The sequence below is a fragment of the Triticum aestivum genome, chromosome 2D (genome assembly GCF_018294505.1).
Source record: "Triticum aestivum cultivar Chinese Spring chromosome 2D, IWGSC CS RefSeq v2.1, whole genome shotgun sequence".
Classification (NCBI taxonomy): domain Eukaryota; kingdom Viridiplantae; phylum Streptophyta; class Magnoliopsida; order Poales; family Poaceae; genus Triticum; species Triticum aestivum.
The window spans coordinates 16,301,728-16,329,013 of NC_057799.1; the positions used below are offsets into that span (position 1 = coordinate 16,301,728).

Genomic DNA, 27,286 nt, shown 5'->3' on the forward strand with positions numbered 1-27,286 from the left:
GCGTGATGCGGCAAATAGCCGGGGCATGCCATAAGGCCCCCATGACTGGGCCGGCCCGTTTTCCTAATCTTTTGTTGTTTCTATTTTTTCTTTCTTGTTCCTTTCTTTTTTCTTTCCTGTTTCATTCTTATTTTTCCCTTCAAAGTTTACTTTTATTTTTCACTTTTTTCGTCAATTCATAATTTTCAAAACATGTTCAAAATTTCATTTTTCTTCATTTTTTTGAAAAATGTTCAGAATTCTCAAATTTAGTTCCTGTTTTGAAAAGTTTTGGTACTTTTAATTTTTGATCTAATTTCAAAATTTGTTAAAATTCCAAACAATCCCATTTTTGTGTGTTTTCCTAAATTGTTCGAGGTTTTCAAAGACAAATTGCATTTTAAAAAATGTTTCAAATTCGAAAAATATTCTTCTTTAAGTGAAATGTGCACAAATTCAAAATAATGTTCATGTTTAAATAAAAACACATTTTCTAAAATTTTCCGAATGTTGAAAGCATGTTCCCCTTTTTAAAAGTTGTTCCAAAGTCGAAAAATATTCTTGATTTAATAAAAGGTTCATTTTTTAAAAATATTTGTGAATTTCAAAAAATGTTCATGTCTTAACCTTTTCATTTTTTATAAATTGCGGAATTTTCAAAAACTGTTTCATAATTTCAAAATTATTCACCTTCGCAAGATATTCGGCTATTCAAATATTTTAATATTTTTTGACAAGTTCAAATTTTTTTATTGAATCTGAAGCTGGACTATGTTCTTAAATATTCGCACTGCCCATTGGTTAGCATGACGTGTTTGTTCAAGTGGCTAGCAAGACTCAAACAGGAAAAAGCAGAAATAATTGCTCTGTCACCAAGGCTGTATTGGGCCTTAGCCGCATTCCCTTGCTGGCCTGCTCTACATCCATCGATCCTTGCCAAGGGAGGCAAAAACATTTTGCCGCTTATAGGAATCAAACTTGCGAAGTCTCATCCAGTTCATCAAGCGGATTCCAACTGAGCTATGTCAGCTTTGTTACATTAAAACGGTTGGTCCTATTAAATATACATAAAGATTTTGTTCCATCAGTTCCACACGTAGTTCCTGATTTTTCTTTGTCCCTCGGGTGGACTGAACTGGGCCTATCACACATTTCTTTTTCTGTCGAACAGGCAAGCATCAAAAAATTTAGGCCACAAGGGGATTGAACTATGGACCTTTTCTATTATGTCGCTGGACAAAACCAACTCAGCTAGCTTGCAGTTATGACAGTAATAGTCCCACCTTGAGCTTTATACTAAATCACACCAATTTTTAAATGTCCCTAGGTTGTTTGTAAATAAGGAAGTTGTCTCGAGAATCATAAGCAGAACAGAGGACTCCATAATTTATTGCCGGTGGTAGCTTGCATGTGCCAATAAAAGAGAATATGTTGGTTGGCTATAATTGAAACAAATTGTGCGCACGTGCCAATAAAATAGAGTATGTTGGTTTGGCTCTAATTAAATGAAAATTGTGGGCACATGAACTCTAAAATAATCAAAGAGCATAAATCCTGATAAAAAAATGGACATTCATTATGCGATGAAACGGGATTTATATGTTGCAGTTAGTAAACCATTCGGCTACGTAATCATAGGAGGGAGTGGTTGAAGAAACCGTGCCCCGAAGGTCGTTGAGCAGCCACCAAAGGAGGAGGCAACCACAACCCTGAGACGGAGACGGACCCAGAGGATAAAAGGGGACGAGTTGGGTGGTCGGCGCCATGCCGACCAACCCAACCACTATCAAGATCTTGCGGGCCAAACATGACCCAAGAGAAGACCACAGCTCCTCGATGTGTCACCGACCGCTACAGAGACCGTTTTGGATGTACGCATCTCTATCGCCACCGCTTCGGAGACCGTTTTTTATGGACACAACAATTATCTCTTTCATTGCTTCCTGCAAAAAAATTATATCTCTCCCGTTGCAACGCACAAACATATATGTTAGTTAATTAAGAAAAGGAGTTTGACACCCAACAGGGGATGGCGCTCGAGCACATCCAACAGTTCGTCACCCTTGGGTATAAGCTAGCAAATGTCACCATCCAACCAGGGTCCAGATTCTATCATGTGGAAGCTCAATAGTGGAGGAGCCTATACTACATCGTCAGCTTGCAAAGCCCAATTCGCTGGACTTGTGCGCTCCAACATGCAGGACATGGACTGGAAGGCGTGGGTGCCCCCAAAATCTAAATTATTCGCTTGGATAGTCACTCGAAATAGAATTTGGACAGTGGATAGGCTCCAACGCCGAGGGTGGTCCAATTTGTGACTGATGCTCTTTTTCTGCAACCAGAGATGCAGGAAATGGCGGATCACCTCCTCTTCAAGTGTTGGTTCTCTACGCGAGTTTGAAAAGAGATGTTTGCTTGGCTGGATATGTAATAGAAATCTCCTTTTTTGTGTAACACCATTAATTCACAGTACTACATACTACTATAGTGTTGGGCTAAGTCCCTCCACATGGAGGTGTGTTGGCAGCCCAACATCAGCCCACAAGTCCAACACATATGAACCGTTGATCTGTTCTGCATCCAACGGTTGTGAGTGTCCCTGGTGAAGGGAGCAAGGAGAAAACCCTAGCCACTCCACCCCTGCTGGTGGTGGCTGCCATTCGTGAGAGTGACAGAGAGAACACACAAGAGAAACCACAACCTGAGAGAGAGGAAGAAGAAGAAGCAGAGGTTCTGTCTAGATTTGCTGCATCTGACTAGACAGTGTTCAAGCTGGTGATTGGAGGCTCAAACGTGCTTGGATCGACCCCAAACTTGGTGAGCTCGTTCCTTACTTTGAGTACTTTGATCTGGTTAGCTGGTTTGAGGATTGGGTCATGGAGCATCAGATTTGAGAGTGGTTTTGTCAGCTCTGACTGCTGCAGTTTCAGAACAGAGTAGTTTTGGGAGACGAACAGTTTGGGTAGGCAAATAATGTCCGATTGAGCTGAAATTTGGAGGGGATGTCAAGAACTCATGTGTCTACTTGTCTGCCAAATTTGGTGCTGTTTGGTTCAGCGGTTTAAGAGCAGTTTGCAAAACACTGAAGGGTACATAAGCTGTATAAACTCTGCTTTGCTGAAATCTTGCCTCTTGTGGCTGTTGTTGTTGTTGCCGGTTGGCAACGTGGAGAGTGTGTTGTAAATATCTCTAGAGGTTCTAGAGAAGACTTTGTACTCATCATTCTCATAGTGAAGTTGCGTGGACCGGTCGGTCCACAGCCGTGGCTTTTTACTCCTCAAGTTGAGGAGGTTTTTCCACGTTAAATCATGTGTCACATGTGCATGTTGTTTGTGTTATTCCGCTGCTTACTTGTTGGTTGAAGTTGTCCTCAAAGTTTATCACAAGTGGAGGGGGCTGTGTAGTGTGCATATTTGCCGTGTCGGTGAATTTGTGCAGCGCATTGTTGCTGTCCAGCCCCAACAAAGTGGCATCAGAGCCTTGGTTTGCTTGTGCAAATTACTGAGTTTCTTGTGGTGAAAGATGGAAGTGAATACCAGCAGGATGATATCTTTGAATGGTACAAATTATCAAGAATGGAAGGGCAAGATGGAGGACTTGTTGTATGTGAAAGAATACTGGAAGCCAGTGTTCTCCACCGAGATGCCGGAGGGCATTGAGGAAGGTCAGTGGAAGGTACTTCATCGCCAAGCTTGTGGGTTTATTCGGCAATGGGTCGATGACAATGTTTTGAACCATATCATTGATGAGACACATGCACGCACCTTATGGCAGAAATTAGAAGAGTTGTTTGCCCAAAAAGAAGGTACAAACAAGATGTTCTTGATCAAACAATTGATGTGCTTGAGGTACAAAGAGGGCACTCTAATTGCAGATCATGTGAATACATTTTAAGGCATTATAAATCAGCTTTCTTCAATGGGAATTATATTTGAAGATGAAGTGAGAGCTTTGCTGCTACTAGGCTCATTACCGGACAGCTGGGAGACCTTTAAGGTCACGGTTTGCAATTCAGCACCTAATGGAGTTATCACTTGGAATCTTGTGAAAACCAGGGTACTAAATGAAGAGTCCAGAAAGGTGGCTAAAGCTAGTTCTTCCTCACATTCAGAGGTGCTGGTCACTCAGTCCAGGGGGAGAAGCAAGAGCAGAGGTCCAGGTAAAGGGGCAGAAAGAGGTAGGAGCAAATCAAAAAGTAAGAATGCTGATTATGAGTGCCATCACTGCCATCGAAAGGGCCACATTAAGTGGCAATGTGACAAGTGGAAGAAAGAAAAAAAGAAAAAGAAGAAGCAAGTTGACAGTGATAATGACACAGAGGGAAACCGAGTTACTGCAGTAGAAGAGGACATCATGCTTGTTATGCATGAAGAAAATGAGGGCAGATTTGGTTCCACTGTTGAGGAGAGGATCACTGTTGTTTCTGATGAAACCGTCAACCTTGTGGATGGTGACGAGATGATTTGGATACCGGACAGTAGTGCTACCATTCATGCTACATCTCACAGAGAGCTCTTCACTAACTATATATCAGGTGATTTTGGTGTTGTGAAGATGGGGAACAATGATAGAGCAGCCATCATTGGAAAAGGAGATGTTCATTTGGAGACCACAAATGGTACAAGGTTAGTCCTCAAATCTGTGAGGCATGTTGAGGCACTTCGTCTCAATATTATCTCGGTTGGTTTGCTTGATGGAGATGATTACTTGAGCAGTTTTGAAAAAGGGCAGTACAAGCTCACCAAAGGCAACATCATTGTTGCAAGAGGTAAAATGGTCTCAGTACTGTATCATATTCATGCTAAGCTCTTTAGTGCTTCTGTCAATGCACTAGAGAAGGATGATCATTGTGCTCTATGGCACAAGAGACTTGAGCACATGAGTGAGAAGGGGATGACAGTGCTAGTGAAGAAAAAAATGTTGAAGGGTGTGAAAGGAGTTCACATCAAGAAATGTTCAGATTGTCTAGCAGGGAAGCAACACCGAGTTGCCTTCAAGACTCTACCTCCTCACAAGAAGCCCGAGAAGCTGGACTTGATACATTCCGATCTTTGCAAAATGTCGGTAAGATCTCTTGGTGGTGCTAAGTACTTTGTGACTTTTATTGATGACTTTTCCAGGAAAGTTTGGGCCTTCACTTTGAGGACCAAAGACCAAGTACTAGGTGTATTCAAGCAATTCCAAGCCTCGGTTGAGAGAGAAACTAAGAAGAAGATCAAGTGCATTCGCACTAATAATGGAGGAGAGTACATTGGGCCATTTGATGCATATTGCAAGCAGCAAGGTATTAGGCATCAATTTACTCCCTCGAAGACACCACAGCTGAATGGTCTTGCTGAGAGGATGAACAGGACAATTATGGAGAGAGTTAGATGCTTGCTGTCAAGTGCAAAGCTACGTAAACACTTTTGGCGTGAGGTTTTGATGACTGCAGTTTATCTTATTAATCTCTCACCAAGTTATCCTTTGTAGGGAGATGTTCCTAACATGGTCTGGTGTGACAAGAACGTCTCATATGACCACCTGAAGGTTTTTGGGTGCCAGGCCTTTGTTCATATTCCTCAAGATGAAAGGTCAAAGCTTGATTGAAGACACGGGAGTGTATCTTTCTTGGCTATGGTGGTGATGAGTTTGGCTACAAGCTGTTTGACCCTATAGCAAGGAAAGTTGTGAGAAGCCGTGATGTTGTGTTTGTTGAAGACCAAACAATTGAGGATATTGTGAAGACAAAGGGGGAGGTTCCTCCTCAGCAACAGCAAGACATGATTGATTCTGACCCAGTTCCTGCAGCTCCAGCTCCTGTGCAAGTTGAAGCAGATGCAGAAGATGTACAAGATGATGTACATGGTGGTGCAGGTGAAGAAGATGCTCCCCAACAGTAGCAACAAGAGTATGATGCTGAAGTTGATGATCCGGATCAGCAGGAAGTACTAGCACCAGAAAGTCCACCAGCTGCTCCACTCAGAAGATCCAATAGGGGTCGAATTCCTTCCAGCAGGTATCCCTCAGATCAATACGTGGTGTTATTATCTGACGGTTCAGAACCTGAATGCTTTGCAGATGCAATGGAAGATGAGCACAAGAAGGAGTGGAAAAATGCTATGCAAGGGGCGATGGATTCCTTGCATAAGAATCATACGTATGCGTTGGTGAAGTTGCGCAAGGGCAAGAAAATTTTGAAGAACAAGTGGGTCTATAGAATCAAGCAAGAAGAGCACACATCACATCCAAGGTACAAGGCTAGGCTAGTTGTAAAAGGATTCGGCTAGAGAAAAGGCATTGACTATGATGAGATCTTTTCTCCGATTGTGAAGATGACATCCATAAGAGTAATCCTTGGCATGGCAGCAAGTCTGAACTTAGAAGTTGAGCAAATGGATGTGAAGACTGCATTCCTTCATGGTGAGTTGGAGGAAGAAATATAGATGGAGCAACCTGAGGGGTTTCTTGTGAAAGTCAAAGAAGACTGTGTGTGCAAGCTGAAGAAAAGTCTCTATGGCCTGAAACAAGCACCAAGACAATGGTACATGAAGTTTAAAACTGTCATGGGGAGCAAGGCTACAAGAAGTGTAGCTCAGACCATTGTGTGTTTATTCAGAGGTTCTCAGGTGATGATTTCATCATATTATTGCTCTATGTTGATGATATCCTGATTGTTGACAAGAATGTCTCTAGGATTACTAAGTTGAAGGAGTTGAGCAAATGTTTTGCTATGAAAGACTTAGGTCCAGCAAAGAATATTCTCGGTATGAGAATTGAGCGAGACAGAAATTGCAACAAGTTTGTCTCAAGAGAAGTATATTGAGAAGGTACTTCAGAAGTTCAGGATGGAAAATGCTAAAGTTGTGAGTTGTTTACTAGCAGCCCATTTCAAGTTGAGCAGAAAGCAATGTCCTACCACTGATGAACAGAAAAAGGAAATGCATCATGTTCCTTATGGTTCAACAGTTGGGAGTTTGATGTATGCTATGGTGTGTACAAGGCCTGACATTGCTCATGCAGTTATTACTGTGAGCAGATTTATGTCTAATCCAGGAAGACCTCATTGGGAAGCCGTGAAGTGGATTTTGAGATATCTCCGGGGCAGCACAAATCTGAAACTTTGCTTTGGTGGTGGTGAAGCCAAACTGGTTGCTTTTTCAGATTCTGACATGGCTGGAGATGTTGACAGAAGGATGTCTACTTCAGGATACTTGGTTACCTATGCAGGGGGAGCGGTGTCGTGGCAAAGCAGGCTGCAGAAGTGTGTGGCATTGAATACAACTGAAGCTGAATTCATTGTTGTAACAGAGGCGAGCAAAGAGCTATTGTGGCTGAAACGGTTGGCTTGTGAACTTAGTTTTAAGCAAGACAAGTATGTGTTGTATGCTATCCACTTGAGTAAGAATGCAAGCTTTCATTCAAGGTCTAAGCATATAGAAGTCCGTTATCATTGGATTCGACATGTGCTGTATTTCAAGCAAATGCAACTTGAGAAGGTTTTTTTTTTTGAAGGTGAATGACAGTGGGAGAGGCTCCCACTGACTTTGTATTACTCACAAAGGAACAGTTACATATGCGTTACAAAGGGTTTTTGTGCCCCCCCCCCCCGGCCATGCCAACTATCTACAACCCTAGTGACCCAAATTTACAATGTAGTTAGACAAGAAGGGGCGAAGTTCCTCTCTGCAGCTATGTGTTAGCAACTCTAAGAGATGCTTGAATCTAGCCAGCCATGCTCCGAAGGAGTGCTTAATCCCTCTGAAGTGTTGGTTGTTTCTCTCCATCCATAGACTCCAAGCAGCCAAAAGAAATATATCCATGAACAGAGGTTGCCTCCAGTTATCCCTACCCCCACGCAGCAAAGCCAATCTGTTGGCATGTATCGGCCACACCATTCCAACTTTACTCCAGCAATGTTGACTAAAGGGGCAGTTGAAGAACAGATGTTCCACAGTTTCCTCGGGAGGATTTTGACAGAGCATGCATGTGTAGTTGTCCCCCGCGATAGCAAAATGTCTGCGTTTGAGCATATTCCTGGTATTCAGACGATCAACTAGGAGTAGCCACCCGAACATCTTGAATTTGATCGGGCTTCTTGCTTTCCAGAGCCAACCAAACGCCTCATCTGCCACAACCTGCTTGTAGCAGTGGTTATAGAATTTCTTGGACGAGAAACGTCCGAGCGTGCATTCCCAGATGTCACAACGTTCATTGGCCACACGAATTTGCGTCGACCCATGTTGAATCTCTTTGATTTCCTCTCTCGTCTGGATCGAGAGAGGTAGACTAAAGATCATGGCTGGGTCAGTTGCAGTAAGAACCTTAGCAATGGAGTCGTCTTCATTCAGGCAAAAAGAGAAAGCCCGTGGGTACATGTCCATGAGCGGGGAATCCTGGCTACTATCAAACCAAACATCTTTCCAAAATAAAGCGCTAGAGCCATCCCCCGGGGTGACTTTGGTGATCCCTCGGAAGACCCCACTGAGTTGCATCACGTCCTTCCACCAGAAAGAGCCCACTGCATCAGTTGCATGCGGTATTTTGTTTCTGTAGTAAGCGTCCCAAACCAGCTCTATCCAGGGGACATCTTCACGATTATAGAATTTGAAGAGATGTTTCAGGAGGAGGGCAACATTCTGTGTTTTGATATCAATAACACCAAGTCCTCCGCAACGTTTTGGTCGGCAGATAAGTTCCCAGGCCGCAAGGGAGTTGTTCTTGACCCCATCGCCAGAGTTTTTTGCCCAGAGGCAATATCTACGCAGTTTGTCCAGATGCTCGATCACTTTTGGGTGCAATTTGATTGTGCACATTGCATATATCAACATCGAAGTCACAACAGAATTGACTAAGGTCAGTTTGGCCCCGGATGACATCAGCGACAACGCAGTGGACGTCTTTCTCTTGACAGCATGTACCAGCGGCATAAGATCAAGAACACTTGGCCTCGTCGTGCCCATTGGGAGACCGAGGTAGGTGAAGGGCATGGAACCAACAGAACAACCAAAAACCCCAGCCAATTCACAAGCACGCTGGTGATCAATGTTAATGGGTATAAGAGTTGATTTCTGGAAATTGATCTTCAGCCCAATCGAAACAGCATAATCCTCCAAGATAGTTTTCATACGGGCAGCCTGTTCATGACACGCCTGCATAACCAAAATCGTATCATCAGCGTATTGAACAACGGGGAAGTCACCCGCACTGTCACGAGGGAGAGGAAGTTCAACTAGTCCTCGAGTGAAAGCATCATTAATTGCTGCTTGGAGAAGGTCAGCCGCAAGGACGAAGATCAACGGTGAGAGAGGGTCACCCTGTCGCACACCACATTTACAATTAAATTTCCGACCAGGAACTCCATTAAGGAGTACAGAAGAAACCCCCGAACCAAAAATCGTTTTCATCCATCCGAGCCATTTGTCATCAAAACCCATGTGTTTCATGATCTCCATCATGGGGGCGTGCTCAATCGTGTCAAACGCCTTAGCAAAGTCTAACTTGAGGAGGATGTTTTCCCTCGCTGAGGTATGGCATTGATGGATGTATTCAAACGACCACGCCAGGCAATCTTGGATAGTCGTCCCTTTGATGAAACCGTACTGGTTTTTATGGATGATTTTGAGTATGACTTTCTGCAGCCGGTTAGCCAAGATCTTTGTGATGATTTTCAGACAACAATTCAGTAAAGTAATTGGTCTATAATCATTCGCAGTTTCTGGAGAAGAGTTCTTAGGGATCAAGGTGATATACCCCTCACTAATGCTGGTGATATCTAGCCCTCCAGCATGAAAGGCATGACACAGCTCATAGAAGTCCGACTTGATGATCTGCCAGCAGCTCTTAAGGAAGCAACCATTAAAGCCGTCAGGGCCCGGAGCCCTGTCACTCGGCATTTCCTTAATTACGGTATCGATCTCTTCATTGGAAAAGGGTGCCGACAATTGATCCAGTCCCTCAATCCGACGAATGATTCTAGAAAGATCAAAACGCATGCTAGTGGGTTTAGAAGAACCCAAACGTTCCTTATAGGTTTTGAACAGCACCCCTTCCTTTCCAACATGGTCATGGATTTCCACAGCACCATCACGAAGCATGGCAATAGAATTGTGTCTATATCTCTCAGTGGCCAGAGATTGAAAGAGCTTGGTGTTTTCATCAGCAAATCTGAAATACCTGATCGTGCATCTTTTCCTCCAGTACTCATTCTGAAACTTGAGCAGTGTCTGCAAGTGAGATTTCAAAATCCTCCTAAAATTTGACTCCTGGATGAATAGAGGTCTTTTGTCCTCGAGATTATCCATCATAGCTAAGGATTCATTACTGTTCTGGATCATTTTCAACTTTGAGATACCTCTGCTCCATCTCTTGAGATCATATCTCAGAGTTTTCAGTTTTTTACAAATGCGGGCAGCAGCGTTCGGAGCATGACATGCTTTGGACCAAGAGGTGGCAACCACATCCGTAAACCTAGCATGATTAACCCAAAAATTCTCAAAGCAGAAAAGTTTGGACTTGGGGATAGTAGATTCAATTGCAACCACACACGGGATATGATCAGACACCGGTTTCCCCAATGGCAGGACCATCGTGTTTGGGAAGGAGGTAGTCCAACAGGAGGAAGAAAAGAACCAGTCGAGCTGTTCGAGCAGTGGGTCGTCTTGCATGTTGCTCCAGGTATATGCTCTGCCCTTCACAGGTAACTCCATCAGAGACTGCGCTCGAATGATTTCATTAAACAGCAACATGTCCGCAGCGACGCCCCCAGGTTTGTTTCTATTATTCGTGGAACGAATAAAATTAAAATCCCCAAGGATCAACCAATTTTCATCATCAGGTATGTTAAGGTCAAATAACCAGTTAGTAAAATCCACCCGACGCTGACCAGAGCATGGACCACAGACATTGATCAATTTCCAAGAATCACTAGACTGCGTAGCAACAAAAGAGACCCCCACAGCAAACGAGTCAACAAACCAAGGCGTGCCCACAAACACAGAGCTATTCCATATTGTGATAAGACCACCAGAGGCACCCACTGAGGGGGCAAACACAAATTTATCGAAACGCTTAGGGCAGAAGGTTTTAATAAACGCCAGATCAAAAGATTCACGCTTAGTTTCCTGGATACATAGCACAGAACAACCGCTAGTATCAATAGCATTCCTAAGAGCCAAAGTCTTAGTATCAGAATTGATGCCCCTGATGTTCCACGACAGTACATTCCACGACTTATTCATGATCGAGTGAAAGTTCAGTCGCCAGCTCCAGTGGACGAGCGCTGATCAGCCAGCAGCTTCTCGGGAGAAAGAGCATCCTGCGCAATCCCGCAATGGCTACCCATCTGTTGAAGATCTTCAATCGACGTAGGAGGGGGACAAGCATCAGACCTAACCTGCACGGGGGCAGCAGCCAAAGAAACAGCTGTGATAAAAGAAGTCTCACGTGGTTTTACCCGTGACTTAGAACGCTTGGTGTCAGAGACTTGATTGATCTTGAAGCCATCATACTTGTTAGATCGAGTGCTTCTTCTGACAGTGGTAGTGTCTAGAGGCACTAGCACATTGCGGGGCTGGGGAACATTATAAAGAGAAGTAGAAGCAATCACCTGGAGAGCAGTATCTTGATCTGACAGGGGCACTGACTGTAACTCTGCATCTTCAGAAACAAGTCGTGAGATCGCCTTGAGACCAGGAGAGCGAGCCGCCATCTCCCAATTAGAATCTACCACTTCAGACCTGTGCTCAACAGACTCCTGCATCAGAAGCGAGGGTATGATGACAACCCCCAACTGAAAGATTGAACTGAACACCGCTGACAAAACATCATGCTCCGGGACCATGCCTTCAAGCCAAGCAGCCGCAACAACATTCAGTTGGTTCTGGAGAAGTTTGAACGGGTTAAGGGGCAACATAACAAACTCAGGTTGCTGAAAGGTGAGGGCCGGCGTATAGATGCGTTTGAGCATCCCTCCCATCCAAAGCAGCAACTCTTGATCAACAACCACAAAGAAATTAACTGAATCCCCTCCTGCCCTGACAAACGCCAGGCGTGCAGCAGGATTCCCAAGCACAAAACCATCAGCCAACGCTTCCACCGCTTGAAATTCTGAATCAGAAGACCAAATATCAGACAGGTTGTCCTGGACATTGTTTTCAGGGTCCACACCATCCATCAGGGACGGCCCGTCGTACTGAAAGAAAGTTCTAAAACTGAACCCTGTGTACGGCGAAGGAACCACAGGCCACATAGGCCAACCATTTTCCTGGATGTGCTCCTGAGCAGGTTCCGGGGCTGATATGTTGAGTAAAATGGTGACAATGAAGAAGCTCGAAGTATGCTGCCGACTCGCTGGCATGGCTGCCGGAAGGCAGTGAGACCCTCCATGATGTCGGGAGGGGAAGTTTGTTGGGCTAAGTCCCTCCACATGGAGGTGTGTTGGCAGCCCAACATCAGCCCACAAGTCCAACACATATGAACCGTTGATCTGTTCTGCATCCAATGGTTGTGAGTGTTCCCTGGTAAAGGGAGCAAGGAGAAAACCCTAGCCATTCCACCCCTGCTGGTGGTGGCTGCCATTCGTGAAAGTGAGAGAGAGAACACACAAGAGAAACCACAGCCTGAGAGAGAGAAAGAAGAAGAAGCAGAGGTTGTGTCCAGATTTGCTGCATCCGACTAGACAGTGTTCAAACTGGTGATTGGAGGCTCAAACGTGCTTGGATCGACCCCAAACTTTGTGAGCTCGTTCCTTACTTTGAGTACTTCGATCTGGTTTGCTGGTTTGAGGATTGGCTCAGTGGAGCATCAGATTTGAGAGTGGTTTTGTCAGCTCTGACTGCTGCAGTTTCATAACGGAGTAGTTTTGGGAGACGAACAGTTTGGGTAGGCAAATGATGTCCGATTGAGCTGCAATTTGGAGGGGATGTCAAGAACTCATGTGTCTACTTGTCTGCCAAATTTGATGTTGTTTGGTTCAGCGGTTTAAGAGCAGTTTGCAAAATACTGAAGGGTACAGAAGCTGTATAAACTCTGCTTTGCTGAAATCTTGCCTCTTGTGGATGTTGTTGCTGTTGCCGGTTGGCAACATGGAGAGTGTGTTGTAAATATCTCTAGAGGTTCTAGAGAATACTTTGTACTCATCATTCTCATAGTGAAGTTGCGTGGACCGGTCGGTCCACAGCCGTGGTTTTTTACTCCTCAAGTTGAGGAGGTTTTTCCACGTTAAATCCTGTGTCACATGTGCATGTTGTTTGTGTTATTCCGCTGCTTACTTGTTGGTTGAAGTTGTCCTCAAAGTTTATCACAAATGGAGGGGGCTGTGTAGTGTGCATATTTGCCGTGTCGGTGAATTTGTGCAGCGCATTGTTGCTGTCCAGCCCCAACATATAGTTTATGTTTGTTTCTCAAATTCGATGGCTGGCCCAAATGCATGGATAAAGCTGTACATGTCGCTAGGCATGTAGGAGGCCAAGGCGAAGAGTGATTAACACGCAAGAGGTCAGTATCAGGCAAGCTAGCTAGCTAGTCGTCGATAGAGTGTGGATGCAACGTACGTATCTGCGAGTAAGTCAGCTAGACGTAGGATGTGTACATGTACGTTATCTAGTAGTCAATTATATTAATGTAGGTTTTGGGCTAGCTAGGTACATGTACTGCTACTAGTAGTTATCTAAAACCTCCTTTTCGTTAAGCATGCATCAAGACACCCTACGCCGATGATTGCTCGGCTAATACTTCATACTTGTATGTTGATGGAGGTGGACATGCATGTCTATATCCACGTCAACCGAGACGCAACAACGTGGTAAACACTAGCAGCTCGCTTGGTCAAGCTTGGCTAGCAGCCGGCTGCGCACTCCACCGTTCCTTGATTTAAACCGATCGATATCGACAAGGAGAGTGATACGAGGGATAGGGAAGGGCGTGAGGGCTCTAGTCAGCTCCGCGCCAAACATGACAAACAACATCATACGAGGTTAAACATGCTACAATCACCAAAGAATTAAGGCATCATGATCCGGGCCACGGTTGCCCGGGTCTTGTTTTTTCAATAAAGCTCCGCTGTGAGAAGTTTTGGGAGGACGGCAAGGTTTGTTTGGTGTTCATACAAAATATGTGTAATCCATGCATCCATCCCTGCCGATAATTTATTTGATTTGATTGTTGGTAGATGAATTTGACGAGTAGATTGGCCTATCTATTTATTGTTGGTAGATGAATACAACTGGGCGGAAGTAGTAGTCAGTCGTCACTGTACGTACGTAGTGCATCAATCCATGATGGATGCAAAGCAATCATGCAAGGTGAGCTTTGAGGTGCTGTGCATATGCTACTCCCATGCATTCCTCATCGCACTCATACTACACATGTGCTATGCATGCTTGATCATTCCCACATATATACCATAGAACGCTAGGGTGTATGTTGATTCCCAAGGATCAACAATAATACATATATAACTGTCCATTAATCTACCAATCTATGCTTCGTGATAGATTAAACTAAACCGGCGCCGGATTCACGGCAATCTTTGAGCTTTCATCAAGCTCGACATCATTGCCAGCGTTGACGTCACCGTCGGACTTCTTGAACCTGTACCACCACGAGCAGGCCACAAAATAGATGAGATTGACGGCGGCGATGGCAGCCGTGACCAGGTAGAATAGGTCCACCCTCCCCTCGTCTAGGTCCTGCGCCAGCCAGTCCGGCCGCCCGTCCCGTCTGCTCGTCGCCCGGTGCACCGCAATCACCATGAGCCCGCTTGCGAAGCTTGCCAGCCCGAGCCCCAGGAAGAAGAATGCCCCCGCTACACTTCGCATGTTCTCCGGGAACTGTCGGTAGTAGAACTCGATCAGCCCGATGGCGGTAAATGCCTCCGACAGTCCGGCCAACAGTTGTTGCGGTACTAGCCAAAAGCATGACATCATAGCCGTCCGGCGCCGACGGTGCTCCACGGCTGCCGACACCAGCATCGTCACCACGGAGAGCACCAACCCGATGCCGATCCGCTGGAGCAAAGTGATGCCGCCCTCACGCTTGGTGAAGCGAAAAAGTGTCGGCACCATCACTCGGTCATACACCGGGATCCAGACCGTGAGGGCAAGCATTTGAAAGACGATGAAGGAGCCCTGCGGGATCTGGAAGCTGGCAGACTTGATGATCCGGCGGTCAGTCTGCGCCGCCTGGAACACGACGTAGGTGCCTAGCTGGGTGATCACCACGAAGTAGACAATACCCGACAACCACACCGGGATGATGCGTGCCAGGCACTTCACCTCCTCCACCTGCTGCACCGTGCATAGCCGCCACGGGTTCGCCGACGTCTTCTCATCAGAGCAAAGTACATCCTTGGTGGTTCGCATGGCGGCCTTGTCAAGGCATGTGAACTGGTCGGTGTAGGCCAACTTGGAGACGAGCTTGCTCTGGTGTGGCGGGTCAAAAAACTCGAAAGTATTGTGAGATCGCCGGAGGCGGCGTTTGCGGGTGGCGGCGATGAGGACCTGTGCGAAGCTGGTGAACGGGCTGCCCTCGGGGCGAACGCAGACATAGAGGCGTGTGCCCATGAAGAAGAGAACGCAGGAAAGGCCCATGAGCACGGCAGGCACTGCGAGGCCCAGCGCCCAGTTGACGTCGCTCTGGAGGTAGATGATGACGGTGGCAGAGAGCATCATGGCAATAGTGAAGGTGAAGTAGTACCAGTTGAAGAAGCTGGCGATGCCTCGGCGGCCATCGGCGGTACGTGGGTTGAACTGGTCGGCCCCGAATGCCAGGTTGCAAGGGCGGATGCCGCCAGCGCCGACAACGAGGAAGAAGAAGGATACCATGAGCGCAGCAAGCTGGGAGGGGGTGGGACCCTCACATTGTCCTTCGGAAGTGCATGCAGGAGGGTGGAGGGAGTGGAGCGCGGCAGTGAGGGTGAGCAGGACCATGCCGATGAATGATGCGATGGTGGCAGCGGCCAGGGTGGTGTAGCGGCCAAGGTAGGTGTCGCTGATGAATGCGCCTAGGATGGTGGCGAGGTTGCTGGTGCCGGAGAAGAAGTTGAGTATGGTGGCGGCGTTGACGCTTTTTATGTGGTACACTGTCGTCAGGTAGACCAGCAAGTTCCATAGTGTCCCGAGCGTGCCAAGCTTCTCGAACGTCTCATTCCCTGTAACAATTCATTATTTTTTTACATGTTTCATTAACCACTGTCCAATCTCCATTTTGATTAGTCACTAGTTGTAATTCAGCAAAATTCATCGTACAAATTTACATTTGCATGATGAAGAGGCGGGATACAGAGAATCAAGACCATGGATTCTTACTACTGCAACCTTAAATTTGCATACGCAAACAACACATCACAAATTTTTATGATATATGCATGCAATACTTGCTTGAAACTCACCGAAATCATATTGTAGGTGTACCCCTGATACTCCTAGTTAGTAGTGTTCAGAGTAAACACGTCGTACTGTTTCAAGGAAAACAAACAGAGGCAGATAGCTGGAATGGCAAAGCTCACCTATGACATATGGCATGGCCTTCCATCCCCGGTAGTTGCGGACTGGCTCGCCCGACGACGTCTCGTCGGTGCTCGTCTTCTCCATGATGATGCCATCGTTGTCATCGTGCCCCTCCAGCTCCTGCGGCAGATCAGGCTTAGCGGCGTCCATCTCGTACGTGCAGCAAACAGCTAGCTGGCACACACAGGAGCTAAGTGCTAGCTGCAGCTGCGGTAGTACGGGGAGGAGAGGAGAAGAAACCGGCCGTATAAATAGGCTAAAGCTAACCAGAGCATGGGATCTTTGCTTCCAAGATACTAGAGAGAGATACGAACAGAGGTAGGTAGCAAAGTTTCTGTCTTTCACCCACTAACTGTTGAGGAAACCTGAGATACGGCAGAAAGCGACATCATGTTTGAGCCAAGGTGAGGGAGACCGGTTCACGATCTGATTTTGGTAAGCTATAAGCCAGGCAAATACTCTCTCCGTTCCAAAATAGGCGACTTAACTTTATACTAACTTTAGTACAAAGTTAGTACAAAGTTGAGTCATCTATTTTGGAACGGAGGGAGTAATTGAGAACTTTTTTTCTTAGTACAGACGAAGACGCTCACACATATGCACATACATTCACTCCGATGAACGCACGCATGCATAACCTATCCCTATGAGCATCTCCGGGACATTGAGCCGGCGCAGCATTTGGAGATTGAAGAAATCGCCATATATGCCTTCATAGTCAACGGGAACGTCTCCTTTCACTGAACACACATCACCGAAAGACCTGAAATAAATCCAATGCGAACATCAATGTTAGGTCTACGAAAGCCTTGATATTTCTCGGTTCGGTGTTTTCAACTTTTAGGACAGGTTCGCCGGGTTACCCGATACATGTATGTATCTGTGAAAGAAAGAGAAGCATCACGTGTAGGATACTTTTTTTTTGTTATAATAAGCCATCAAGTTCGTCCACACTAGCTGAATTGTCTCCTTCGTTGATTTAGTGGTAGGTCTTATTAATAGTGTAATCATAGAACACCTCAGGTTGGGCCAAACTACGCTTAATATACGGGTGATGCAATTGAGACACCTTGCCCTTTTAAAAGGCAGACACCGTTGCTTTCTTGAATGATTTGGAGATTGCACACCGTTGCTTTTCCCTTTTCTTCCAGATGTGCTTCTTCCATGCAGTTCTAATATGTTTGTCCGTATCGACTAGCTGAGTAAGCATGTTGATTGCCTAATTTGTGTTGGTTAGTAAAGCGTTTGAAGTAAATGTTTGTTTATTTACACAAAAGCATGTACTTATATGATAAAAGCCACACCCGCAAAATAATGAATCAATGACACAGCTTTTATGTATCTGTTTGTTTGATGTGGGAAAATGCAATTTAATTTAAAAAGGAAAAAAACGAGATCAGCAAAAGATATATCAAACAACATGGTATATGCAAATCAGTGCTCACCAATCTACGGAAAACACCGTGAGATGAGGTCAACAAGCGTAGTGCCATCTCAACATATGCACACTAATCAACATTGTGGCATGCACCTAGTTCCACGTCATATGTGTATGGTATCAGGAATTGCAAAGAATAGAAGCTACCGAGAACTCGTTATTGGGCTTAATCTATAACCGAGCGATCAACAAATTGAGTGTAAATGAAGACTATTGACAAGATGTAGCAAGCAAGGAGGCTAGTCGGAGGCTAGTAGTAAAGACTAGAGCGAGGGGCAGAGAAATGAACGGAGGGTTTATTTATTAACAAGTGGTTGCACGTGCTTTCACGTACACATAACTTAGCCAGTAGCTAAATAAATTAAATTTAGGTTTTCTTCTTGACTCAAAGATGGTGTTCTTGAAAACAAAGAATAAAAAAACATCATATCATAATTCACTAAGAGCTTTATATTGAACTTTTCTAGAATAATCAATGACGTTGATGAGACAAAGAAGTATTGTGTGAGTGATATCTAAATTTACAATATAGATGTAAATAACTGCCTCGTGTCTTAAGATTGGACATGTACGATAAGTTACAAAATTAAGCTTGCATATTCATGTGGCATTGGTATGAGTAGAATTTTTTAGGAAAGTGTGTATTTAACTAATTGTGAATGTTGATGCATATACTGGAATGAAGCTGAAACCAATAGACATTATAATTCAATTAATTTTATTTTATTTTTGTCTTCTTTGTTTTTTCTTTTGGTTGTCACCGGTTTTCTTTAGTTTTTCTTTTTAGTTTCCTTTTTTTCAACACATGTCTACATTTAGTCACCTTCCTCTCTTCTCACAGGCACCTTCCTCTCTTCTTACAGGCACGCCACAAAGTTGGGCTTGGATATATGTTGAGAACTCAGCCCACCTATAAAGGGCAGTTCCCCTAAAAAAACATATAAAGGGTAGTAAATTGGATCATAGGCCCGTCAACTGGGTTGTTCAAATAAATAAATATTAGCACTCAATGCGACCGGCAATTGCACAGAGAAGTAAGTAGCGACCGATCAGAGAAAGGGAGCTAGCCAGAGTACCGCAAAGTTTCTGATGGGAAGGTTCCAATCCGGTATTTTACCCTGATATTTTATTTTATTTTTGTTTTGGGTTCGTTTATTTTAAACTGCTCTCAGAAAATTAAAAATAGTTACAACTTTAGAACAAAACGTAACTTTTAAAAACTTCTATTTTTTTTTTAAAATGTGTGATTACCAATACTTTTCAAATTATATAAAATTCTCCTGATTTTTAAAAGTTCATGCTTTTAAACAGTTCAAATAATATTCTAAATTTTAAATAATGTTGATATATATTTAAATATGTCCATGTTTTTCCAAATTACAAATAATAATAATAATAAATCATAAAAAGCGTAAGAACATTGTTCAATGATTCCAAAAATGTGGGGAAACTTTGAAAAATGAATAAATGTTGTGCTTGTCAAGACAAACAAAATATCCAAAAGCAGGAACAACAGAGCGAGCGCTAGCTATTTTGACTTGGGCCACATTGGGTGGCTTCGGTTTGTGTTACTCAATGACATTTCTTTTGCACCAGCTTTGATTGGTACTTTTTTTTGTTCAGGATTGTTTTTCTTGTTTTTTTTTGTTTTCTTTCTTTCATTGGTTTATTTTGCCGCTTTTCAACGCATGTCCACTTTTCCAGCACACAATGTATATTTTTAGTGTACACCTGAAACATTTTGTAGATAGAATCTTAATATTTTTCAAATGCGTGATGTACCTTTTTTCTTGAATACAAGTTTTGAACACTTTCCTGAATACATGGCGTACATTTTTCAAATACATAGTGAACAATTCTTTTATATATTAGAACATAGATATATAAATTTTTAATATTTTTATAGACACTTTATTCAATTGAAACATTTTTGTTTACACATTGAGCATTCTCTGAATACACGTCTAATATTTTTCAAATATATATTTTTGATGCATATTTTATCTTTCATACACATTATACATGTTGGTATACATTTTTAAAATAATTAACATTGTTTTGGACTTTTGGTCAACTTTTTTATATAGAGCTTGTACATTTTATTCATACACCAAGAATAGTCTTTATACATGTGTTTACAAAACTTTAATAGATGATTACCATTTTTTTAATTCATGTTTTTGATATCTATTTTTTTCATACATGTTGTATATTGTATATAAACATTTGGAACAATTTCTATACTCATTTATAATTTTTCAAATACATGGTTATTTTTAAAAAATATATATGTTTGAAAGTTTTGTGAATATGTATTATTTTTTATAGATATTTGTTATTTTTTTATATAAATTTATTTAAAATCTGGAAATATATGATTAAATTTTCAAAAAAAGTGTGAGAAACAATTTAAAATGTGTGATAAACACTTTTAAAATGTGTGATAAGCAACTGAGGAAAATAAAAAAAAGAATATAATAGAAAAATATAGAAAAGCAAAATAGAAGGACAAGGAAAATAAAAAAAATGCGATTTTGCTGGTTATCCACTTGCTACAGTATTGTAAGTGAGCGCTGGCTTCCATCTCACATTAAAACCAGGCGTACTCATGCCGGAGAGGTATATCTCATGAGAGCAACTAAGGGTCACTTTGGGTGGGCTGGGAGCACGTCACTTGGTGCACTCTCAGCAACCGCCATGTGTCACGTGCTCCTTCAATTTTTATTTTTATTTTTTTATACATGTTTTCGGTTTTTACATGATTTTTTCGACTCTCCCCCAATTTTCCTTAGGTTTTGGACAAAATAAAATCGAAAAAATGGTGTAAAAAACACAATTTTCTTTTCATTTTATTCCACAAGAGGCAAATATTTGTTTACGTGGGAAGCACAGTCGTGCCTCTCGGAAAAAAAAATCCTTCCATGAGAGGCACAAACTTACTTCTAATGGACGCGTGGATTAGCTTCATTTTGGTGTTTATTTGTTCTTTTCGCCATTTTTGTTTTTCATTTCTTTTATATTTTCTTCAATTTGTTTCAGTTTATTGCTTCTCTCTTAGTTCCATCAGTTTCCTTCATTTTTCTTTATTTTTTGTTTTCTTGTTTGTTCTTCATTTTCATACGAGTTTTCATGGTTTTCTTTAGGTTTTTCGTTGTTCTTCATTTTTGACATTGTTCTTTTGTCTTTTATTTCATTTCTTCGATTTTCACCACTTTTTTCTTTTTTCCTGAACACATGTATGCATTTTTCATAAGCATTTATACATTTTACTTATACATCATAAAAAATTGTGTACATTAGGAACATTGTTTTTCAGACGATCAATTTTTCAATTTGTTTTACGTAGTTATGTTGGATTTTTTAATACACAAGCTGCAGTTTTTACATACAATCAGAAACATTTTTTTGTACATGGCACACATTTTTTAAATAGATGATTAATATTTTTCAACTATTTCTACTTTTTCATAAACATTGTACAATTTTGTTGTATATCATGAACATTGTTTCTACATGGTTCACATTTTAAAATATATAATTAACATAGTTTTGATTCATGATCGACATTTTCAAAAATTTATAGTTTTATGTTCATTTCTAAATACATTTTCTATATGTTTGGTAAACATCAGGAACAATTTTTTTACATAGTTAGTTTTTTAAAAATAGATGATTAATATTTTTCCAAATGCTTGAATAAATTTTCGAAATAAATGATCATCTTTTTTAATAGAGATTGTATTTTTTTGGTATACATTTTTCGTATACATGCAAAGCATTTTTATATACACATTTAACATTTTTAAAATGCTAGATTAACATTTTTGAAACTAGGAAACATGCCCGTGTTTTCTACGGGGTGGATGGGCAATGGTTGAAGAGAGGGTGGTGCACGAAGGACTTCCGCCGAGTGCATTTTTTCTCGACTTTGAAGCACATTTTTTAAGAGTTCAGCTACTAATTCAAAGGATTTTTGAAGTAAGAGCACACATGATGTTTTTTGTATGACTGTATGACTTCAATGTGAAATTGTAGATTAGACCGTCAATATATAGTGATAACACATATCTCACCAGTAAATTAACCATTGTATTGATGATAAAAAAATCATACACACAACACTTATGTTGAGTTACTGATATCACACAGTAAAAATGACGTATACTTCGCCTAGTGTCCAAGCATGTTGTGTGTTTGCTCACTGTGAAGTCCTTGTCGCATAGATATATAACTTCCTGTGATGTCGCGATATATGTAGGATTTCTCCATCGCAGTTCAATGTTTGCTTAGTGTGTTGCGCCTCAATTCTTGGTTCTTTTGTTCTAGTTGCATATTTTTGTCTTTCCGCCTTTCCCATGCACACCATTTTATCTTCTGTGTTGGCTTCATGTTTGCATTTTTTTTGTGTGTATTTTTTTGCAACCGGGTCAAATCTTGAGTTCTTTTGCTTAGTTGATAGGCCTCACATCACCTTTTCAGTTTTTTCTGTTTTTCTTCATTGGTCATTCATACATACCGCTCTTTATCTCTTTTTCTTCTTTGTTCTTGCCATCCATGACTCGAGATTGCCATCCAAATTGCTTTCCTGCATGAGAATTTTCGATACTATATGAACCTGTTGTTGATTAAAAAATTGATATAAAATTTGAATCAGAAATAGAGCATATGTAGCTACTTATAAATAAATCTAATCACGCTGGACATAAGCATGAGAATATATGTGTTGTTCACATGCTAGAGTGTCATGTTATTTCTTGAAGCAATTTAGATAGCAGAAAAATGATATTAAAGTAAAAGAATTGCTATATACACCATGTTTTTCGTCCGACTTCACTACGAAGTTGCATATTAGTATGTCAATGCCTAGTGATAAAGCATACCACACCAACATATTAACCATTGCACGGACATCAGACAATAAAAATGCCGTATATGCAATACTTCAAAAGTAATTTTACATGGATTCAAATGTTTTTGTTTCTCCATAGCATCAATGTTTGGGTCAAAAGGATGTATAAGTTCCTTGCCTTGTTCCTCCGTACCACCTTCAACATGACCATCTTCAAGGACATCAAGCATGTCATCTTCTTCCTGATCCGAAACAACAATCTTATTGAGAATAATTAAAGACTCTGTGGCCATGACATGTGTTTTGGTGCCGATGTCGTACTATGCACTTGTATAAACCGAAATCAGCAGCGCCCGGAGATAATTTATGTATTCACTTTATTGGGCATCCAGGCATACAAGTTATCGCCGCGTGTGCCCTGAGCTATGTAGTCAATATGAGTACGTAGAAGACACAGACAGATGCAAATCCAACTTCAAGAAAAATTTAGAACCAAACCCGCACAAGAATGTAGAACCAAACCCGCAATCTGTGCGTGTAGATTTGGAGAAGAATAAAAATGAATGCACGGCCAAACAATTGGAAGGTTAAAGGAGACGTGTCCCTCCTAGTTAGAGCAACTCCAACTTAGTGACCCATTTTGTCCGTTTGGGTCATCCGGACAGAAAAGTTGGCCCAACGGGGCGACCCAAATGGACAAAGCGTTCGCCTACTGTCCGTCCCGACCCAAAGTGCGCAAATGTAGGCCACAAATGGGTCCGCGACAGACAAAAGCGAACGCTCCCCTCGGCCGCTCATGTTCACGCATGTCCGCCCTAGTCCTGCATACCAGTGACTGCGCACGAGCTGAGCTTCTGCCTCCATGACCGCTACAACGAGGAGCGAGGCCACTGCGCAGCCCGTGGCCGCGCCCACCGGCGAACTCCAGCGCCACCTCCCGTTCTGAGTCGAGCCCTCGTGCGCGTCCGCACCTTCATCCTGTCGCTCGCAGTGGAGTAGCCAGCGGCGCTGGCGCTGGAGCCCGAGCTCGTGTCCGGGGGCTCTGCGCGCTCGGCCGCCCCATAGAGAAGGCGCTCCTGGGGCTCTGGGGCCTGCACGTGCTCCACGCGCTACGCGTCGTGCACCCCGACCTCAAGCCGGCGAGGCAATCCGGCGGCTCTGGCGCTGGAGGTCACGTCCCGACGCTCCCTTGCGGGGCTCCTCCTAGGGTTCGAGGCACAAATGTACCTCAAGAAGAAGCAAATCTATACCTCCACAAGAAGCAAATTTATGCCTCTGAAAGATCGTGGATGTCGCCTAGAGGGGGGGGGTGAATAGGCGCTTTAAAATAATTACGGTTTAGGCTTGAACAAATGCGGAATAAACCTAGCGGTTAATTTGTCAAGCACAAAACCTACAACAACTAGGCTCACCTATGTGCACCAACAACTTATGCTAAGCAAGAAAACCTACTTAGGTGATAGCAAGATATGACAAGAAACAATATGGCTATCACAAAGTAAAGTGCACAAGTAAAGGGCTCGGGTAAGAGATAACCGAGGCACGCGGAGACGACGATGTATCCCGAAGTTCACACCCTTGCGGATGCTAATCTCCGTTTGGAGCGGTGTGGAGGCACAATGCTCCCCAAGAAGCCACTAGGGCCACCGTAATCTCCTCACGCCCTCGCACAATGCAAGATGCCGTGATTCCACTAAGGGACCCTTGAGGGCGGTCACCGAACCCGTACAAATGGCAACCCTTGGGGGCGGTCACCGAACCCGTACACTTTGGCAACCCTTGGGGGCGGTCACCGGTACCCGTCAAATTGCTCGGGGCGATCTCCACAACCTAATTGGAGACCCCGACGCTTGCCCGGAGCTTTACACCACAATGATTGAGCTCCGAACACCACCAACCGTCTAGGGCGCCCAAGCACCCAAGAGGAACAAGCTCAAGGGCACCAAGCACCCAAGAGTAATAAGCTTCTCAACTTGTAACTTCCACGTATCACCGTGGAGAACTCAAACCGATGCACCAAATGCAATGCCAAGGGAACACGGAGTGCCCAAGTCCTTCTCTCTCAAATCCCACCGAAGCAACTAATGCTAGGGAGGAAAAAGAGAGGAAGAACAAGAAGGAGAACACCAAGAACTCCAAGATCTAGATCCAAGGGGTTCCCCTCACAAAGAGGACAAAGTGATTGGTGGAAATGTGGATCTAGATCTCCTCTCTCTTTTCCCTCAAAAACTAGCAAGAATCCATGGAGGGATTGAGAGTTAGCAAGCTCGAAGAAGGTCAACAATGGGGGAAGAACACGAGCTCAAAGGATAAGGTTCATTGGGGAAGAAGACCCCCTTTTATAGGAGGGGGAAAATCCAACCGTTATGTGCTCAGCCCGCACACGAGCGGTACTACCGCTCCACGAGCAGTACTACCGCTCGGGCGGAAGAAGAAGGGAAACGGATCAACAAAACATGAACCTTGGGGCGGTAATACCGCTTATAAGCGGTACTACTGCTCACCCCAGCGGTACTACCGTGGAGTCTGGAGGGCAGGAGAGTGACAGACCCGAGCGGTACTGCCGCGGTGGTTGGGCGATACTACCGCTCGTGAGCGGTACTGCCGCCCTACTGCCGCTGGGAAGTACCGCACTATCCGACACGAAAAATGACCCCTCGAGTCGACGCGGTAGGGGCCTGGTACCGTAGCGGTACTACGGCTGAGGACCCACCAGGGGTACTACCGCTGCGGAGTGGTACTGCCGCTTGTGACCCCTAAGCGGTACTACCGCGGTACCACTTCCACGAAAACAAGAATACTCCACGGGAAACCAAAACTGCCATAACTTCTGCATATGAGCTCCGAATTGAGCAAACTCAAGCTTGTTAGATACAAGACGACGATTAGCATCAAAACAGCATAACCTTCAACCGAGAAGAACCGGCATAACCTTCCAACATCGAAAACATCATAGAAGATGCGAGTGAACTCCGTTTTCGATGAAATCGAGCTTGTCATCAAGATGACCATAAGCTCCAAAACTCACAAAGAGAAAAACCAAACAAGAACCAAGAGATGATGCAAGGATGCAATGGTTTGAGCTCTCTACGAATGATACGATAAAGCTACTCATCGAGAGCCCCCCTTGATAGTACGGCAATCGATCCTATAACCCGGTCTCCCAACTACCATCATGGGACCGGTAAAATAGAAAACCTATCAAGGGCAAACCTTTGCCTTGCACATGGTCCACTTGAGCTAGATGATGACGATCTTGACTCCCTCAAGTTGGACCACCTTTCTTGGTTGCGTTGGCTCGATGAAGACTAGTTGATTGCTCCCCCATACTCCACTATGGGTGAGCCACTCTTCCGCACATCTTCACAAGTCCATTGTCACCACAATGGACGGCAAGCTTCAAGCATTTGATCTCTTCATGATGCTTCACTTGAACTTGCACACCGCAACATCTTCACAAGTCCATTGTCACCACAATGGACGGCAAGCTTCAAGCATTTGATCTCTTCATGATGCTTCACTTGAACTTGCACACCGCAACCTAACCCCACAAAGAACTCTCACGAAGATCATGGGTTAGTACACAAAGCGTAATTGACAATGCTTACCACACCATGGGATCGCTTGATCCCTCTCGGTACATCTTCTACGCTTTGTGAGTTGATCAAGTTGATTCACTCTTGACTTAGTCTTGATCAACCTTGAATCTTTTCAACTCTCTTCATTTGGATGATGTCTTGAAGATATACATGAATGATCACACAATCTTCTTCTCCAAGACATGCTAGCAATAAGCTCAACTCTCACATGACCAATCTTTGGATAATTCCTTAATAACACCTTGATCACCACATAAACTCCTTAAAACCAACACATGAACTTCAAAAAATGCCTATGGACAAATCCTTCAAATATAACTCAAGGCAACAATTAGTCCATAGAGATTGTCATCAATTACCAAAACCAAACATGGGGGCACCGCATGTTCTTTCAGCCTCCACATGAAAGAAATTTGTGCCCCTGGAAGCAAAACAAAACACTTTCTTTTTGAGAGACACAAATGTACTTCTCATGTAAGCAAATCCGTGCCTCCCGTGGAAGCATAAAAGACACGTATTTTCCCAGCATGCGACACATGGAAGTGACCCTTGCGGGGCTCCCACAAGGGGCACCCCTCAATTGCTTGCTCCCTCTAGCAGACGCTCAAACATACGAGCTTTCACACAGTGCGCAATCTGAATGGGCCAGCCTAGGACATCTTTCACGGAAGCTATCCATGCTTTCACGAGAAGTAAATTTGCGCCTCTCTTTGAAGGAAAAAAAACACCTTATTTTTCTTTTTGAGATACATGGTTGTGCCACTCACGGAAGATAATCCATGCCTCCATGAGAATTAAATTTGTGCCTCCTGCACAAAAAAATGTGTATCTTTTTGGGAGGTACAGCCTCTCGCCGAAGCAAATCCATGCCTCCATGGAAAATAAATATGTGTCTCTCGTGCAAGAAGAAAACACTTTTTTTTTCTTTTAGGAG

At 43.4% G+C, this 27,286-nt stretch overlaps 1 protein-coding gene across 1 annotated transcript; it reads right to left on the reverse strand.

Moving 5' to 3' along the window:
- Positions 1 to 14,459: 14,459 nt before the first annotated feature.
- Positions 14,460 to 16,511, reverse strand: LOC123055517 (protein NRT1/ PTR FAMILY 2.11-like). Its single transcript, XM_044479513.1, has 2 exons — positions 16,466 to 16,511; positions 14,460 to 16,108 (listed from the first exon to the last, which is right to left on the reverse strand). The coding sequence occupies exons 1-2, from the start codon at positions 16,479 to 16,481 to the stop codon at positions 14,460 to 14,462; spliced, it is 1,665 nt and encodes a 554-aa protein (XP_044335448.1). The 5' UTR covers positions 16,482 to 16,511.
- Between the last annotated feature and the right edge of the window lie 10,775 nt (positions 16,512 to 27,286).